Source organism: Hermetia illucens, chromosome 2 (assembly GCF_905115235.1).
Source record: "Hermetia illucens chromosome 2, iHerIll2.2.curated.20191125, whole genome shotgun sequence".
Taxonomy (NCBI): Eukaryota; Metazoa; Arthropoda; class Insecta; order Diptera; family Stratiomyidae; genus Hermetia; species Hermetia illucens.
In genome coordinates this window covers 172,979,673-172,999,090 of record NC_051850.1, presented here as the reverse complement: position 1 = coordinate 172,999,090, position 19,418 = coordinate 172,979,673, and the positions used below count along the sequence as shown (strand labels likewise).

General features: G+C 43.7%; 2 protein-coding genes across 5 annotated transcripts in view; one reads left to right on the top strand and one right to left on the bottom strand.

The window, feature by feature from the left end:
• LOC119647503 (calphotin-like) overlaps window positions 1-14,080 on the bottom strand; it is a 43,080-nt gene extending 29,000 nt beyond the window's left edge. Inside the window, exons 1-4 of the mRNA XM_038048458.1 lie at window positions 14,029-14,080; window positions 12,829-13,843; window positions 9,928-10,086; window positions 2,678-2,803 (exon numbers count right to left, since the gene is read on the bottom strand). Of these exons, the coding sequence (XP_037904386.1) occupies window positions 2,678-2,803; window positions 9,928-10,086; window positions 12,829-13,843; window positions 14,029-14,040 (1,312 nt within the window). The 5' untranslated portion in view covers window positions 14,041-14,080. The remainder of the gene's footprint in view (window positions 1-2,677; window positions 2,804-9,927; window positions 10,087-12,828; window positions 13,844-14,028) is intronic.
• The window catches only part of LOC119649588 (neurobeachin-like protein 1), a 204,629-nt gene that overhangs the window by 119,336 nt on the left and 65,875 nt on the right, over window positions 1-19,418 (top strand). The gene's annotated exons all lie outside the window — the stretch shown is intronic.

The following is a 19,418-nucleotide window of genomic DNA, read 5'->3' as shown; positions in this document are numbered from 1 at the left end:
CTTAGAGAAGATGCAAACGGGTAATTTCTGTCTCACGTGACTGGAAAATTACTGCAATTTTCTGCTAATTAAAACTTTCTTTTAAGGACATGTTTGAAGATAATTTTGGACAAATGTGAATGTTTGATTTGTGTCCCGTTTATGTCGGCTATATCGTCTAGAAGACAGGCAGCTTCTGAAGTTTCCAATACTCTGGAACGATGTAATAGAGCAGCCTTACTTCTCGGGGTTATTTTTAAGGGTTTGTGTGAAACAAGATCTTATCAAAATCGGTCTAATGTCTGTCTGTCTGTCACATCTGATTTACTCGGAAACCAGAAATTTGATGAGAACATCTGGTCTGTGAATTCCTTTACATATAGTGGCGTCATTTTCTGTCGAGTTTAAGGGGGGCTCTCCACACATGCGAAAGGAGGCAATGTGGGGTATCAAATCAAAGGGCTCAATTAGTACTTTTTGAAATGTCCTATTTTTTCTTTAATGGGTGCAATCTAGGGGAGTGAGTGCTCAAAATGTGCCGTGTGGCGTATCAAACGAAAGGCCTCGATTAGTACTTTCCAAAACAAGCGCCAGTTTCCACGTCAGTTGTAGATGGGGGAAGCATAGAGGTTGCAAAGGGCTCCCTTATTTTAAGCGGCCATTGTCACCCAATCCGAAAAAATCATTACCGTGTTTCTTTATGACACCTAAGTCTCAGAATACCCTCCACACCGATGTCTTTTTAAACTGACTAGAAAGATTCACAATATATATTTTGTGATAACATAGGCTTTGTACTGATGAAGGGAGTAAGTTGCTCTCTATATAGTTCAAAAAGCCCACGGACCCTCTTCCCGTCCAACCGGACCGAGGGGCGACCGACCTAAGGATGGGCTGAAGGCAACATCCAAAGGCCCGCATCACAGCGATGATGCGTTTTAACGCAAAGTGTGTGCGACCATGCGAAAATGTATTACTACATCCCGATTGTCGCAAACACTTCAGCCAATGACGCGGAGGTTCTACACTACAGAGACATCGATCTTATATTGAAGCCAGTGCGGATCAAGACTGAAACCCATTAGGTCAGATTATTACCGGACAGGACTCTTCGGACTATAGCACAGGTTGCAAGGATAACTGCTTTTTGCATCTCCATGTATAGTTCAGCCCTAAGATCGAGCGTTTTCAGCGCTTTATGTAAGTTCTGCGGGACTAATCCCGTCGCTGAAATTATTACTGGGATTACTTGGATCTTTTGTAGTCTCCAAGTCTGCTTCATATCGTCTGCCAAGGGGCCGTAGTTCCGGATTTTTTCGTGCTGTTTTTCAACAGTGTTCCGGTCCAACGGTACGGCTACATCGATTATAAAGCACGCTCGTTCTTCCTTCAGAAGCAGAACTAGATCGGGTCTGTTATGATTAACACTGTGGTCGGTGGCAATAGTGTGATCCCACAGTAGTTTGACCCGATCATTTTCCAAGATTCTCTGCGGAGTATACTTATAGTAAGGATGGTAACTAAGTTATACTTCAACGCAAGGTTTTGATGGAGAATCTTGCAGACGGAGTTATGACGATTGGTGTACTCGGTACCGCTCAACATCCTGCACGCAGATGTTATGTGCTGGATGGTCTCCTCTTCACAGAGTAAGCTACTGGTCTATCAATTATAGGCCACCATATAGAACATGATATTGGAACGTTCTTTACATTATTTCACAGGTGACTGTGTGCGATGTGCTCTTAGTTAGTTGTCGAGGTCATATGAGGATATATCACCTGAAAAACCTCTATGCGATCCATCTGTATTAATCTCAATCGAATCGGTTTTCCCGGGGGTTAGGCTGAACAGCGCCTTTCAAATCGATTGTGAATGCCATGCATGCATTTTCTCAGGCGGCAATTGGACAATTGGTGTAGATGTCAACTTGTGACAATGCTAATCTTTTTATGAGGATACTTCGCTGATTGCGTTTTGCTTAATATTTTTCGTTATGCCAAAGTCGATCAAGTCATGTATTTTCCGCATATCTATTGGACTACCCAACTAACTCTAATGACGTTGCGCAGAGGTAGAGATCAGCATTGTAACCAACAACCAATTAAGATGCTTTTTCAGGTGGATGGATATCGATTTCTACGATCTCGAAATCCGCCGCGTCATTGGTATCCGATGTAACACCCAAAACTTCATGTTGATTTGCTAGTTAGATTTCTTACCAGTCTTTCAACTTTGTTTCGTGCAGCGTAAGTTTCTTTGTCTCGTTCCTATCCTATCTTGTTTAGTTTTCCTTCCCTTTCCTTCGTAGCGTATCGCAAAAGGTTAACGTCTTTGTCTTAAAATTTGACCTTGAGATTCTTTGGTGCTAAATGTGATTGCCTTTTTAAAAATCTGTGGAAATCTCTCACTGTCCGATCTTTTTGGGAAGTGGCTTTCCCTACTTATATTTCAAACGGTCATCCCTTTTTGTTCCTTTTTTAAGGTTTTGTGTAAAACAAAACCTCATTAAAATCGGTTTACTATCTGTTGTCCGTCACACGCATTTTCTCAGAGACTGTAGCAGCGATTGACGCCAAATTTGCCGAAAAGGTGGGAACTGTAAACGCTAACGTATACAGTGAATTAAATCCTTTTACGTCTGATTTAAGGGGAGGTCCTATCTTACTGAAGACGAATTGTTAGCCCGTCAACTTACACAAACCTGGCGGACCAGTTTGGCAGGACTTTTTGTCGCCCTTTCTCCTTCTGCAGATTGTTTTGGTGAAATGATCAGATTTGATGACAGGATTGCGGTGATCACTGCATTTGATTCTTCGTATTACTGAATTCAGAAAAAAAAAATTAAAAGTTGGCGAAAAAGGGACTAGACCTTCTGTTTTTTTGTATGATATTATAATGGAAAGAGTAAATTTAGTTTTTAGCATTTCCTTATAAAGTACATGTGCATATTGGGTTACATCATATGGAATAACAAGTGTATTTTCCATTAGTGCGAACTTCATCCTCGGCAACGTGCAGGCTTTCCCGCGACTGCTCACTTCGGCAGCTGCCAGAGGTAGCTACCATAAGCTTTACGTGGAATTCCAGAACTGTATTTTAGGAATACTAGCACTGTTCTGTTCTTCATTCTTGCTGAAGAGAGCTTGAGTTTGAGAGTTTGAAGAGACCTGTTGAGGGTCACATTCGTGCCACTCACTTAATGAAAACCAACATGCTTACCAGCATGGAAAGTCCATGCAACTCTGAATGGTGAATAAGCGATAGGGGTGTTCGTGGACATTGAGGGGCGTTTGACTGTGCCACTTTTCAAAAACTTTGTGATGCCGCCAGAGCGCATGGTGTTGATGATGCTTTAATTAAGTGGATCCATGCTATGCTCACGCAGAGATTGCTGAAGTGGGTGTCGATCGCTATCTAACAGCAGAAGTAGCGAAATGCTGACCCTAAGGAGGTGCACTTTCGCCACTTCTGTGGAGTATACTGATCGACATACTACTACGCGAACTGCAAAATTTGCCAATACATGTCGATGGGGATCTTGGAGCGGTGTCTAGAAATATACAACGTGCCGTAGGTCTGATAGACAGTTGGTACCTCAGACATGGTCTTTCAGTTAACCCAAATAAAATCACAATCGTATTATTCGCAAAAAGGAGAAAACCGGATGTAGTTTGCCTCCCTGAGATGAGGGGTGCTACCCTACAACTCTTCGAAGAAGTGAAATATCCGTCACTCTAGATAAAAAAGCCCCTGGATATATTTATTTAAAGCATTAAATGAGAGCAGCTCATGACTAATTCGATTGGATCTAAGGGGAAACAATGGATGCAAGGGGCACAGAGCATTGGAAGAGTTACTGGGGAGTACTGAATCCAGTTCTTACAATGCCTTTCGATCCTCGTGTCACCACGCATATGTTTGGTATAAGCTCAAAAACAGAAGAGGGTTCTGGAGCCGGAGTCTACCTGTCAAATAAAAACGAGAAGTTGGCTTTTATGCGATCCTAAGGGCGTGGAGTGAAATGAAATCGCGGATGCTTTAGCCGGGACCGAAGCCAGCAATTAGAGGACCAATAGCATTGGCTAAGGCTGTCTGCAAAAACTGGGAACAAGCTTCCCACAATGGCAGGTGGCAGAGCCTAAATGTTTCTAGACATACCAAACTTTTCCTACCAGAACCGAACATCCATACCGCAAAGTTTATCCTGACGAAAAGCAGGAGGACTTCCAGAAGTATTGCAGGCATTCTCACAGGCCATAATTCATTAGCTGGGCATGTGTTCAGAATAGTAATTATTTAACATGATGCGTGTCCCTCCTGTACGAAGAAGCGGAATCCAGGGAGCATTTCCTATGTGAGTGCTCCGCCTATGGACGCATCAAGCATCAGATCTTCGGTGCTGATGTTCTCTAGTTGCGACGGGTAGCATCACACCCACGAACGGAAATCCTACGATACGTTAACGAATCCGGAATATTCCGTTAGATGGAGGTGGCGAGTACATTGGGCAAACTCGGCCTGAGTGCTCAGAAGCTTCTCCACACACTCAGCACTATTCTGTCAGTCGGGCATTAGATGCAGTTATATCCACGAGTTGTCGTTAAATAGGATGTTTGTGCGCCAATAGCGACCATTGACGTTATCATTAGCAAACACAATTCTTTGGAGCTTCTGGCTTAGTGAGGGCTGTCGCACACACTCTTCGGAATGTGAAGATTTCACACGATGTATATCTTCTCGGCGCTTGTGTACCCAACCAAGCAGACCAGTTCAGCAGATTCGTCACAGTTCGCGTGCCCACTTCTGGCTTATTTTTGGCCAATGGTCTTTTTGCTTTCTGTGAAGAGTGCTGACGGCCGACAATTTTTCGTCTTGTCTTCAAATTTGCCGGCCAATGCAACTTTTGAATTTCTGCTCGTCTTTGGATTCCATTATTCACCATTGTTGTTATGCAAAAAATTTCACTTCGATACCTTGAAGATCTATAAACTTTATGTTATTTTGCCAAAGAATCGCAAAGAGCGCGGTGTTTTCTTGTATATGCTGAGTTAATTTGGACAATCTGCTTTACACAATTCACGTGGGCAACTGAAGTGAAAACCTTGTAAATGATGCAAATATAAGTATTATATATTTGAGCTCCCTTTCATAGGAACATAGAGGGTGAATAAACGGGTTGACTGGCTGGCCACTGTCAGGAGCGGCCTCTGCTGGCACTACTTAACAGCCACTGACTTCAAATGAGGAAGGCTCACCACCTGTGCCAAGTCAACGAAAATTTGGCCCCTCTATAACAAGACCCGATCGTAATAGCTTCTGCGTGAGAAGCGTGTAAACGCATATAAGATTACGGCGGCCTATACAGAGCACTGGTTTATAGGGAAAAATACCGCGAAACTCGACATTCCCTATAATTCGCATTGCCGAAACTGCGTAGAAGAGAGAAACCCGGTGAGACTTCTTCCGCGATTGCCCAGCTCCAGCTAAAGCCTGGTTACGGACACTAGGTAAATTATTGTTTGACGACCTCAAGAAGATCCCTAGTTCTACAGTGGGAGAGGTGTTATCCTTCGTGAATGCTACGTCCTGCTCCTGAAGATCTGAACCGGCTAGATTCTGACCCCTTACTTGGTGTTAGGAGTTTGTGGCATCCAAATGGCACACTACAGCGCTCTGGAGCGGTAACTGATCCCTACCTACCCTACCCAATCCTTAAGGTCGCCATCCACAATCAGTTCAGCCTGTCAACTACGAGCGTAACGTGGGTGAAATGCAGTTGGACTGTTCAGGTGGCCGGTGATCGAATGAAAAACCATTCGGCCAGATGGAAAAGAGATAAGACAAACCGGTGCGTGCGTTAATTGATGCGCCCTGCGACGGTCGTCACGCACAGGCTGTTTATACAGTAATCGAGCATTTTATGTGCATCTTCATCACGGCAACGTTACTGCAATTCATCCGATGTGCACGTCTATTCCTTCACCCCGTGTAGTGGGGATCAACCTGGCACGGAGAAGTTAAATATGGTTTTCTCTACGAACGCAATCCAGTTTTTTCTTATATTGGTATGTAGGTCCTAAAAAAGATGTCATTGAATGTTGAATGTGAACTGAATGCGCATAAGTCAAAACTTATTGTGGTCGACGCATTCAGTTCAGTGACTTAAGCTTGATCTGCATGCAAAGCCATTCCAGAGGTTCATACCACTCCATTCTAACAAAATTCATTGTCAAATTGTTGACCTTCCGTAGAAGGCAAAAATAAATGTTCATTTTAATCAAACCAAAAGTAATCCAATGAGCAACAAATGACCTTCCACCGATTCTGATTTAGATATTTTCAATTTATGTAAATTGAATGCGATAAATCAGCAGAACGCAGATGAAATAGATAATTCCCCCAACTTTATCGGTATAATTAGAAGTACTTCAATTCCATGTATCGATGTATCCAAATGTATCTCCATTCAGACGTTCGGAAGCTTCTTACAGTCGAAATGAAAGATAACCATGGTTCGAATACGCCTAAGTCTTAGTCTAAGTTTTATTTTCGGATGCTTTTCGGATACTTTTACATAATGCCTTCCAAAATCAACAATAACCTAAATGAAGCTGATACGGAAATATAGGTGGATAGATTACTGAGCTCCATTGGAATTGTTACTTTATTAACGTCTTATATTCACTTCAATTACATGAATGAGTATCAATTTCACTTTTAAGCGCAATATTTTATTCGATGAAGATTATCTTCAAGAGAAATGGAATGTTTCAATAAAGCTCAAAGTGCAGCAAGCGAAGTTGAGATTTGCTGACGTAAAGAGGTTTCTGGTAATTTTGGAATAAAAATATTAAAAATCCAATATTCATTATGCAATGGAAAAAGATTGGCGGCTGAAATAATTAGTAACATTTATTTCAGTTGTTTAATTTTGGGGTCGAAATAAATGAGCTTGTATGTATGGTAACCTAAATTTCCAATTCCATTAAATGTTTGTCTGTCTGTTTTTTTGTTTTTCATAGAGTTGGAGCCACAATGAGGGACTTTAACCCATTAAAACCACGTCTCCTCACCCGCTATGCCCCACGGAACTATCTAGAGGCATTACATCGTGGGGCGGGCTAAAGCTCTACCGGCTTACTCCTACGGTGAGAATTGTCCCCTCCTTGCCGCTTTTTCGTAAGTGTTCTAACCTTCGAAGCTTCTTCTGATGGTGCCACTAACTGTATTTCACACTTCTTGGGATTCGAGCATTTGTGGAATGATCGTCTCCACTTGAAAGGTCTTGTTAAGAGAAGTAGTAGTAGTGCAAATCTCGGGCATACGAGGAATATGTGCTCCAGGTCCTCTTATTCTTTTATACACTCAGGACAGATGGGAGAATCGTTATGTCGAAAGCGATGTAAATACCTAAATAAACTCAGTCAAGTAATAGTGGACATCTTCATGGCTGCGCATAATCGAAAGCTGGATTTTTGGTATCAGCCTGTGCGTCAACCTCCTCATGTGAGAATTATCCCAACGTTCCTGCCACACCCTGATTACGCACGCTCTCCCTTCTCGTCGTCGATCTTCAACATTATGATCACCGCGTTGTTTCTACTAGTATAGTGCTCTCATCTCCTTCAAAATCTAGCAGCCCTATTCCCGCGACTACGAAAGCTGCTTCATCTGACATTCTTAATGCACTCAGGCGATATACTGAAGATAATTTTCTCCTATACGCCTGAACATTAAGGGATTTTGTCTAGACTGATGCTGCATATAGTAAAATGGATGAACACACTCTGGCTAACAACAGCCTCCTCAGTGGTTTTGGCCCTCCAATATTGGACATCATGTGAGTTAACGCAGCTACAACTTTGGTTACTTTCTCGCCCGCGTAGCTTAAGTGTTCCTTGAAGGTCAATCGATGATCAAAAATAACGCCGAGGTTTTGATGAAAGGCTTGGACTCTATCTCATCCTATCCCACACGAAATCGTAGAATTCTTTTCAGTTTACGGTTGCTGACCAATACAGCCTCAGTTTTGTGTTCCGTCAACTCTAATCCATGTGATACCAACCAATCCTTGATCAGCCTAATTGATGTCTCACATGCCCAGATAACATCCTCCAGGTGTTTGTATATTATAGCAATTGCGATGTCGTCTGCATAGCCGATAATGGTAGCTTGCCGCGGGGGTAGATGCGCAACATATGGTGATACATCACGCTCCAGAGCACTAGGCCGGTTATCAAATATTCAACTGGGCCTTCGTCGGTCATAGAGGAGCTTTGTATCCACGAAATAATTCCTGATGATTAGTTGAATATAGTTGGGCACATTCAGCTGGCTTAAGGATCTTATTATATGCTGCCATTGCACTGAGTTCAAAGCATTCTTCACGTCGAGGATGATAATGGCACAGTATTTTTTGGAACCACCCTGCCACCTTACACCTTAAATTCCTTCCTCTGCCAGATTGACTACTGGGTTGATAGCATCCACCGTTGACCGATCGGTGCGAAAACCATATTGTTATGTGGACATGTCTCCTGCTTCCTCTACAATTGGGAGCAGCCTGTTGCATATAATGCGATCCAATAACTCCCCCCCCCCCTCCTGGTTAGCAAACAAATGGGACGTTACCTCGTTGGCCCTCTTGGTAGCAACACCAGCATCTGCTTTTCTACTGAGTCGGGAAGATGCCCTCTTCTAAGCAGTTGTAAAAGTGGAAATGAACCACTCCGGTCTTGCTTTTATCGCCGCCTTCAAAGCCACGTTTGGTATTCCGTACAGCCCGGGTGTTTTTTTAGCCACTACCAGGCAATGGTAAGCTCATCCTCTGTTATACTTGGGATATCCTTTGTGAGATGATCTCTTTCGACTGCAATAGTGCATTTGCTTTGCTGAGGGAATAGAGTGGTCACTATTCTTCGCAATAAAAGTGGGCACTTAATCTGCTACCCATTACCGCTCTATAGGCTCCTCCCTACAAGTTGATGTCGGCCTTTTCGCAGAGTTCTTTAAAGGAATTCCCTTTATTTTCACGGATCGCCTTCCGTAGCTTTCTTCGCCTAGTTTTGTACCTCGCCTTTCTCTGTGCAATTTCCTGCTCTTCGTTTGCGCGTTGGTAATTTCTTCTCGCTTGCAGACCTATGACGTGCAGTCGTCTGATTTCGTCATTCCACCATGGTTTCAGTAATCTGCGAGCGTTATTTCTGTGCCTTGACATAGAGGCATCACAGGCTGTGACCATGTTTCTGACAATTTGCTCAGATTTTTCACTCGCTGTACTTGTTGCTGTGGAACTATCCTTAAATATCTTTAAACTCCACTGCTTCGTCCGGCATGACTTTCTGTCCTTCGAGTGCTCCATTCTCTTTCTCTAAATTACACTAAACAGGTATATCTTGATGGTCGCCATGTGTGTAGTATTCACTATCTCGCAGGTAATATCCCTCATCAACGCACTGCTTACGAAGGTAATATCTACCACTGAACCTATCCTCCCTTTCCGAAAGATATAGGTACTTCCGATATTAGCAAGAACAATGTCCAGTGAAGAAAAAGCTTCCAGGAATATGAGCCCCTTGTTGTTAGAAACCTTGTTTCCCCACTGGGTAGACCACACATTAAAGTTCCTCACGATGACAATAGGGGATCGTACACTTGCGTCTAACGCCAGTTCATGTAACTTCGTTCATATTCCACGGTTCTTGCACTTGGTGGTCTCACAATGATTCAGATTTATCTGAATTTCTCATTTGTTCTTTGCTTTTGGTTCCCTCCTAGACAACAGGCATTTTCCGCTTCCTGCGTCGTGGCTCTTACCACCAAATTCTTTAAACAACATGCATTCAGGGTCTTTCTCCCAATTTCATGCCAGATCTCCTTTTTCACCACACCGCCTACACCGGTCAGACCTACCGTGACCGTACTCCAAGCATTTAAGACACTTACCGGGAGATATTTTCTCCCGAATCCTACAAATAACCCATCCGATCTTGACTTTGCCAGCTTCCAGCAACTTGTTTGCCCGAATAGCTGACAAGTTGATGGTTACCGTTTGCGTGCCACCGTATGCTTTCCGCAAATACTTTATTGCGTCAACATTGTCGTCTAGAATTTGAAATTGCAATTTGAAGGCACTCCGCAGTTATATCATGCGTTAACTGCCTCGCCGTAACTTCTTCACCTAAAGATCTACCAACCAAGTTCTGCGCTGAAGTATCCTTTTGTCGTGGGTCTTCTGAAGCTCCAGGAGCAGTTTTCCCTTCTGCGTTCTTCTGATCCGTGTGACATTGTCTCCCAGACCGCTTAGCGTCGAATATGCCTTGGCCTTCCGCAGAATCTCACCATAAGAGAGGTCACCTCTGCTTTCAATGACAATTGCATCCGGACGAGGCTTCCTTCTTTTTCCTGCTTCCTTGGCTTCACAGTTGTCCAACCATTTGCTCCTATTTACTGGGTTTCATTTGTGGAGCCGATTTGAGATCCACAGGTTGCCCTCCCTCCGTAACTGGTTCTTTGAACCCTCGTCCATGCTTTCTCTACTCCTCTTTACGTCCTCTACAACTTTCTACTTTGGACGTATTTGAGTGGCTCGTTCCATCCTTTTGGTAGCAATAGGTACCTTCCGCAATGGAGTCACCGTAGGGGTTTGTAACAGTCCTGTATACACTGTACATTGGTTTGTCGAACCTAACTCACCCATGGACTTTTCGAACCACCTTAATATAGCGATGGACATTATGCTTCGACCCGACGAATTCGTAGAGCGTATTCAGGGTATTATCCAGCTCCTTCAGACAGTTTTTCACCCTGGGTACTTTTGCTAGCACTGCATCAATTCTCTAGTCGTTGGCATGCATCCCAGTACAGCCTTTGTCACGGACCTGGATGAAAAGCGTAGCATTTTTCCAGTTCACTTAAAGGGATCCAGGTTCATTACCTCCTCCTTATCACTTTTTTTTTTTTTTTTTTTTTTTTGTGCGTACACGGAGGTGGAAAATCTTAGAAAGACACGTCCGCCGCAGCTCCGCCGCCCGAACGGCGGAACAACAGCGGGCGCGTGTGGGATTCACACCCACTAAAAACCACCCCCGGTCTCTCCAGCCCCAGCCCCGCGGGACCACCATTGAGGTATTACTTCGCGGGGTAGGTTTGCTCTTAGGCACTCATCCTTCTCCTATTTGCAGCTTTCCTCCTTCTTTGTTCTTTCAGCAACTCCTCCTGCATTTGGATGATTGCGGAGCTAACCGCAAGCCACTTCTCCTCGGACTCCAGCATCTCATTAACTAAGCTCTCCGGGGTCCCGCTCCTGCCCAGCACCTGGTTTAAGCTCCTTCTCTCCATCGCAAATCGTGGGCAGTGAAACATCACATGCTCTGGATCCTCCGGTATGCCATCGCATCTGGGACAGTTCGGAAAATCATCCAACCCAAAGCGGTGCAGATACTGCCTGTAGCAACCACCGTGTCCCGTGAGGAACTGGGTTATTATCACTTATTGCAGTATCTACTTCGATAACCCTATAATCAACAACAATGGCGTCAATATCCCCTTTGTCCTTCAATATTAATGGTATTTTATTTCCTTCGTCCATATTTCCATATTTTTGTTCAGATATTTTCCCCAAATTCTCGCAGAGGCTCACGTTCACGGGCCACAGCCGTGGCAGTCGCCAGCTTTTTGCCTCCCACTACCCCTGTGCTCCATAGGAGGTCCTATTCAACCGCTCGTCCTTTCCGCTCTTTGAACTGCCCACCTACAAAACAGTAGACAGCTGCAGAAAGTAGGATTTCAGTAATAGTGCCCCCCGCATACCTCCTGAGTTAGCTGGACTAAATCAGGTGTTTTCACTAATTTAGGACGTGCTACCTCCAGTAAATCGCGGTTCCCCGGTTCCGGGGTTGTGGCAAAGTGGCGTGTTGGATTCCCAAAACCCGCAAGAAACGTTCACCTCAACCGACCAGTCATAGCCCTACCCGGGTCGCCGTATCGCCCCTCCGATGAGGAACATGGGCGTCCCACTGACACGTGCAGGTGGGAAGTCCGCATACAAGACTCTACCAGTCAGTAACTGGTCCGTGAGCATGTGCCTGGGCGTCCCAGGCTGCCAACCCCTCGTCAAATACCAACGGCTTTTAGTTTCCTGTTCTGGGTATCCTTCTCAAAGCCATTTTTACTTACGGGTAGGTGTTTTCCCCCGCCTTCACACCCGATTTACTTGGAGATGGCGGAATCAATCGAAATCGAAATTTGGTAAGAATGTGCGGTCTGTAAACCCCTTCACATATGGCAAGTGGCGCCATTTTCTATTGAGTCTAAAGGGGGCTCCCCATACATACGAAAGGGGGGTGTAACTTTTTTCATCGAATATGGTCATGTGGGATATCAAATGAAAGGGCTTGATTTGTACTCTTCGAAACTGATCTTATTTCTAATATTAGGTTAGACATAGGGGAGTGAGGTCTCAAAATGAGGCAAGTCTCGTTCTCACAACCTATCCTGCCGGAAAATCTAAAAAAAAAACACAATGGTAATAGGCCTCAAAATACATCCCATTCCAATGTTCAAATAAAGTTAGGAATAGCAGATTACTGTAGAAATTTACCCAGAAACCTTCTTCTGGTATCCCGACTTGTTCAGTAATGAACGCCTTCTTCACGAAGGTCAGCAAATGAACGCAAGAACAAACAAAGATATTCGTACTGAAGTCATTTTATTCAGTAAATTGCACATGTAAATAGGTAAAAACTAAGATAATGATTTTTGCACACATTTATGTAGATATGATTCAATAAATAATTCGTTATGCGTTCGAACTTCCATTAATGCAACATTATACTAGTGTATTCTAATGATGATAGCCTATAGATGGAGAATAAGCTTTCACATATGATGATATGGCAGGTGCTATGTGGGCAACAGGTGCGGCATGATAGATGGGTTGGACAGGAGCTGCAACCGCAACAGGAGCTGCCTTAACTACTGCCACGGGGGCTGCTTTGACGATTGCAGCTGGAGCTACAGCTTTGACGGCAATTGCCCCACCTTGCTTTTCAACAATCGCGTTGAAGCCGTTAATTTTGTCAGCAGTGTAAGTAACCTTTCTGATTGATCCGTCAGGTTCGGCAACAGAATAGCTGCCGTGCACAACTCCATTGACCAATGATTCAGTGGCATGCTTAGAGTCTCCAGTATGGGGGTCGGTGACACCGTAACTGAAACTGTACTGAGGATTGGGGTCATAAGGTTCCGGGACAATAGCTTTCACGACTGGTGCTGCGGCAACTACTTGTTTCACAATAGGTGCAGCTTGAACGACCGGTGCTGGAGTTTGGATAACAACGGGTGCCGGAGCAGGTGCGGCATAATATTTGGGTGCTGCCACGGCTATCGGTGCTGGAGCTGCAACTGCTATTGGTGCCGGGGCCGCTACAGCTACTGGTGCAGGAGCAGCGTAAGCTATTGGAGCAGGTGCAGGAGCAGCGATAGCTATTGGAGCAGGTGCAGGTGCTGCAATAGCGACAGGCGCCGGAGCTGGAGCAGCATACGCAATTCGAGCAGGAGCAGCATAAGCAACTGGAGCAGGAGCAGGGGCTGCTACATAGGTCGGGGCAGGGGCAGCGACAACGGCTGGTGCCGGAGCAGCTTGTATAATTGGTGCGGCCTGAGCGTAAACTGGAGCAGGAGCAGATATGACTGCAGGGGCTGCTGGAGGATGATAGATTGGAGCGGCTGAGTAACTAAGAGATTTCACTACCGGTGAAGCCGCAGCGTAAGTGTATGATACTGGACTTGCATGATATCCTCCATATAGTCCTCCTGGCTTTGCTTGTGAAAGGGTTGCAAGGCAGATGAATAGAATTGCCTGAAAAGGAAAATAATCATTCAGTGAAAATGCACGCGGTCCCAGCAAGCTATTTGATTCCAACACAGATATGCAAATATCCCAAAGATACACTGTTTCAAAAAAAAATGCACTAATTATGACTTCACTATCGACTTTAACAAAGTAGAGCAAAATTTTTCACTGTAAGTCCTGTTTTTGCTTACCTGCGTGAACATATCGATCTTCACTACTAAGAATACAACTTTGGTTTGACGATCTCTGCAACGATAGTGTACTTTTATAATGCATCCTAAGTTTATATCGAGATACTAAATATGGATTGAAAGGCAACATTTCATCATATTGAACTCGCCTCTATAGAAAATGGCAAAAAAAAACAAAATAAATAAAGATCATGTTGGCAAAAAGTACCGTCCAAACATAAACCCGACATCACAGTTAAACCGTTTTATCTATTTTTTCTCTATTTTCCAAACGTTTCCTAATCTAATGCGACGACAGTAACTGGTAGCAAATGCAACATAGTTTGATACATTTCCAATCTCTTGGTGATCAAGAAAATGCGGATTCATTTAAGGTTTTCGATTTGAGCTAGTTCTACGTTATACACCTATTCAGGCTATAATGAATTCCGAAGAGAAAAAATACGCATAAGTTACACTTGCCTACATTTGTGATACGAAAAAAATTGAAAAAATTTACAAAAAAGCAAATGCTTAATTGCTAATTGGGATCGTTGACATTGTTAATGTTTCCAGAAGAATATTTAATGAGTAATAGCTAATTAGCAACGGTTACAATCTAGCACAGAACACGTTAAACAAGCAAGCAACCGAAACTTCAGCACTTCACGTAAGACAATTTATAGATACATCCTTACAAAAAAAGATTGAAGGAAAATTCCCGCTTGGCATTGCAGGCAGTTTTCGTGATACAGTGTAAAACAAAACCTTTCATGTCAAAACGCTTGGCTAGTGCTTTTCAGAGCTGGGTCTTAAAAATGTATCCCATAAAAACCCAAACATGTTAATATTCATCCTTCAAGCGCCATCAGAGTGAAAAGTCTTAGAAAGACCCGTCTCCTCTAGCTCATCCGCGCGAACGTCGGAGTTAGAGCCACCCACCAAAAACCACCTTCAGTTTCTCCAGCCCTAGCCCCGACCGACCACCATTTAGATATTACCTCTTTATTTTGAACGTGGGGCAGTGAATCATCACATGCTCTCGAATCTCCGGTATGCCACCGCATATAGGACAATTCGGTGATTCATCCAACCCAAAGCGATGCAGATACTTCCTGTAGCAATCACCATGCTACCGCTAAAGTCACATCCTAACAGTGCGAAATGAGTGTTTGTCTTCAATAGTGCTTCGTAGACTCGTGCCATCTGCGTTCGAAGAGATCATTCAACTCCGACCTTGTCGCATTCCTGTTTTCTGGTACAACAAGCTAAAAGCAACCTCCGACAGTGTTTCAACCCGCCAAGATTCGGCAACATTTTTGCAAGTGTCGCAGTGGTACTAGCTGCTTTCTGACAGGCATAATTTTCACCCCCAGGTATTTGATAGCCTTCTTTCAGACGACCACGACGTATGTCCACCGTCTTCCCCTTTCACAGCGGTCATCTTTCTATGGTTAGTTATTAAGATCGCTTTCGTTTTTTCATCCACTAAAGTCAGCCCAGCTCTTTCTAGCCAAGGCTTTAGCGTAGATCTTCACATTCTCTGAGCGCTTTCTTGTAATAACTACAGCCTGGTGATCAGCAAAGCTGCCAATCGGAGCCTCTTCAGGGAGGGAAAGAGCAAGCACCCCATTATACATGATATTCCAAGGGTCCCGCTACCGAACCCTATTGTACCCCCGTTGTAACGATGTATCCTTCTGTTTCAAGTCGGTAAATATTCGGGAACGCTTATATCAGGCTTTAAAATCACATTTTTGACAACACGACACAAGAGCTGCACCACTGCATCTTGCCAGATTCACCACCATGCTCATTACATCGCTGAAAACCATACTGATGCTCTGACAAGCCATTACCGCTTTCAACTTTGGGTAGTAGTCTTTTCTAGATGATTGTCTTCATCGTCTTCCCCATTGACTAATGCTGGATCTTCAGGTAGCTTATCGGGTTCGGGAAGCAAAATCAACTTTTACTTTCTCCAGGAAGCCGCTCACCTGAACCGATCTTCGCTGCCTTTTCATTACCACGCTGTAGGTTCCACCCCGAGAGCATCGGTATGGCCGCACAACTGTTTGAAGCAGTTTTTTCTACTCCTCCGAATGGCTTCTTTTAAAACGGTCATGCAGTTGGCTGCCTGTATCTTCTCGATGGTCGCTACCAGGCTTTCCCATAAGCTTCTGTTAAAGCCTCCCTGCTCGGGAACGTTGTTTCACCAGTAGCTGGGTTGCCTATTGGGAAGCAGTCGCCTTGTGGGCATTGTAGCATCGCATGCTTCCGTCACCCATCAGGTGGTTCGGGTTATTTTTTCTCTTATCGTATCATTCAAGGATATGTCGGGCTTGAGCGCCGCGAAAACCTTGCTTTTTCAAAAGCTTTCGCCCTCCACCTGAGTCCGCGTAAGCCCCAGACCCCTTCCTCTGATAGTGTATGAGGCCCGGTATGCGTAGGTACCACGTCTAGCTCCACGAATGCATTGAGCAGAATACGTCCTCTCACATTCGTTATCCAGTTGTTCCATTCAAGAGCCTACGTTAAAATTGCCTGCTATGATTTTCGCGAACTTCCTCTTACATCCTATAGTACATGGTTACATCCTTGGCTTTCTCCAACATAAAATCTCTTTTGGGACCTCCTAATGCAGCTAACTTTTTCGTAAATTGATGTGGTCAGATAGTAGTAGCTATATATTTTCACTTTTGCTTTGATGATTCCATCCTACGGATGTTCCATTATTTCCTGGAATGAAGCTCCCCATTGCCCTGCTTCTTCCGTTTGATTTTTGACTCTCTAATTATATGGTAACCACATCAATGTTTTCCTTACGGATAGTTTACGAGAGTAGGTACTTCGCCGCCTGGCAGTGGTTGGGGTTGATTTGTATCAACCTCATTTGCGATTTTTGCTGAGGGCTCCCCTGTATTCCAGGCACCTGCTGCTGCCTGCAATGCGTTGATGGCCCACACCCTCCTTCCCTTTGCACAGTAAGCAAATTCGACCAGTTTCACAATCACATTGCTTCGACCTCTCATTTGAACTGGTGCATGTCTTCACAATGTGGCCGAAGTCAGAGCATCGCTTCCGTCCCACCTGCTCCTTAAACCAACATATAATTTGACCCGTTTTTACTCTGATTGCTGTCAAGGTTTTGAGTAGTACCGATGATGGCGGTTTGTATTCATCTGTAAGCTTTTCTTACACCGCTGTCTCTGGTAGTCTGATAAGCTCGAAATGCTTTCCCAAGGCCTCATAAGCCTCCTCCTTCATGCTGATCTTATCTATATCCTTGCAATCCAATTTGACTCAAGAATTTTTCCGTGGTTAAATCCTTGGATTTTTTTCAGCTTCGACATAAGAACAGAGTTTTAGGACCGTCTAATGCGGCTGACTTTTTCGAAAATTGCTGTGGTCAAAGTTCGCCTTCAGACTACTGAGAATGTCAGTGTATGGCCTTTCACCTCGCTTGGAGATGATGCCACCTTTCTCCAGACTTCCACATCTCTTTTCCGAGAATCGCAGACAGCTTCAGCCGTCCTCCGCATATGGTTCGTTTTTTTAGGAGTTGATCTCTTTTTTCTCTTCAGGGTTTATTGGTCTGTTCATTCTTTTTTCTTCGTAGTTCTTCATACCTTGGAATCGTTTTCAACTCAATTACAACTTAATTCCAAGCCTTCGTTGACTCCAACATGAACTCCACTATATTTTCTGGTGTTAAGCGATTATATACATTTTGTGGTAGAGACGCCGAGCTTCATTCGCCAAGATGTCTTTTTCTCAGAACAGTTGCCCAAACTGGAGCTGCGTAGAGTAGCACGGAACTAACTACCCTTGAAATAGGATGACGTTGACTTTGTGTTGGTCCACCAATGTTCGGTAGTATCCTCGACATAGTTACAGCAATGGAAGACGCTTTAGTTGCGGCGCACTCAATGTGTTTTTTAAAGTTGAACCTTTTGTCAATCATTACTCCCAAGTATTTAAGCGACTGTTGGGAGTGTGTCCTCCCCTCTTTTGCTGGCTAGTACTAATTCCATTTGATGCTCGGCAAGTGATAGGCCGGAATTTTTCAACCAGGAATTGATCTGTCATATCGCTTCATTTGCGTAGATTTCGATATCGTCTCAGCGTTTTGCAACTACTGTTACTCCAATATAAGGGACCTAAGACAGAACGCTGTAACACCCCGCAAATTATCGAGAATAATTTGAGTCAATCGTCCGAGTCGCAGTACAATCTTCTCCCAAGAAGATATCCAACAACGATTCATACAATGTACTCTAAAGCCTGTAGTTTGGCTAGAGCCTCTACGATTTTCGGCCACTTTGCGGTGTTGAATGCATTTTTTATGTTGAGTGTCAACACTGCGTAGCATTACTCATTTTGTATTGCAGCGCGGGTCACACCAAATACCATGTTGATTGCATCCACGGTTGATCTCCTCTTACGGAACCAAAATTGCTTGTCGGATAGGGCTCCTTCCTTTTCCGCAATAGCGAGCAGTCTTTTGTATATTACTCGTTAAAATAGTTTGCCAATGGTATTGGGTCGAAAGTGATAATTTCTTTCACGGACAGATTCTCAGAAACTAGTCAACCGAAAAATCTGAAAAAATCAGGAGGCTTCCGCTATATGGTGACTAGGCTCCAAAATACCTTCCATATCGATATTTGTGCAAATAAAGTTAATAATAGTATATTACTATCATATATCTTTTAGTAATTGACCGCAGAACCCCCTTAAGTTAATCCTAGACTCTCGAAATTTTGCAGCAATGTAGGCTATAACATGGAGCATGATCAACCTCTTCATCGAATTTGAACCTTTGACGTCCAAGGACCTCCTTCAATGGACCAAACCGATTGTAGTCACACGGCGGCAAATCTGGGCTATATTGTGAATACTTTAGTTGACCGCACTGAATTTTCTCCAATTTTCTTTCAGCTATGCACGCCGTGTGAGGTCTTGGATTGTAATGAAGGAGAATGACGCTTCTGATTAGAAGCTTCACCTTTTGTTCCAAAATTCTGCTTTAGTTTTGTCCAGGAGTTCACAGTAATAAACAGATTTTATTATTCGGCGTTCGTGGGGGAAATCAACTTCAATAACACAATAATGCCCTTGGATTACCAAAGCACGTTGGCAAATATTTTCCCTGCAGACAATTCCATTTTCGTCTCTATTGGTGGAACTTTTTGTCTTAGCCACCACTCTTTGTTCATTTGTTTTGATTCAGGCGTCTAATAGTGACCTTATGCCTTATATCATATTTTATATCCATAAACAATTTCTAAAGAAGCTATAATTGGACGAACCCGGCTAGTATTTATCGAAGTTAAGCGTTTTAGGGAACGGTTAGTTCTTAGATCGGGAACAATTTCATCTAATTTTTCTCCAATTTTGTGGTAGGTAAA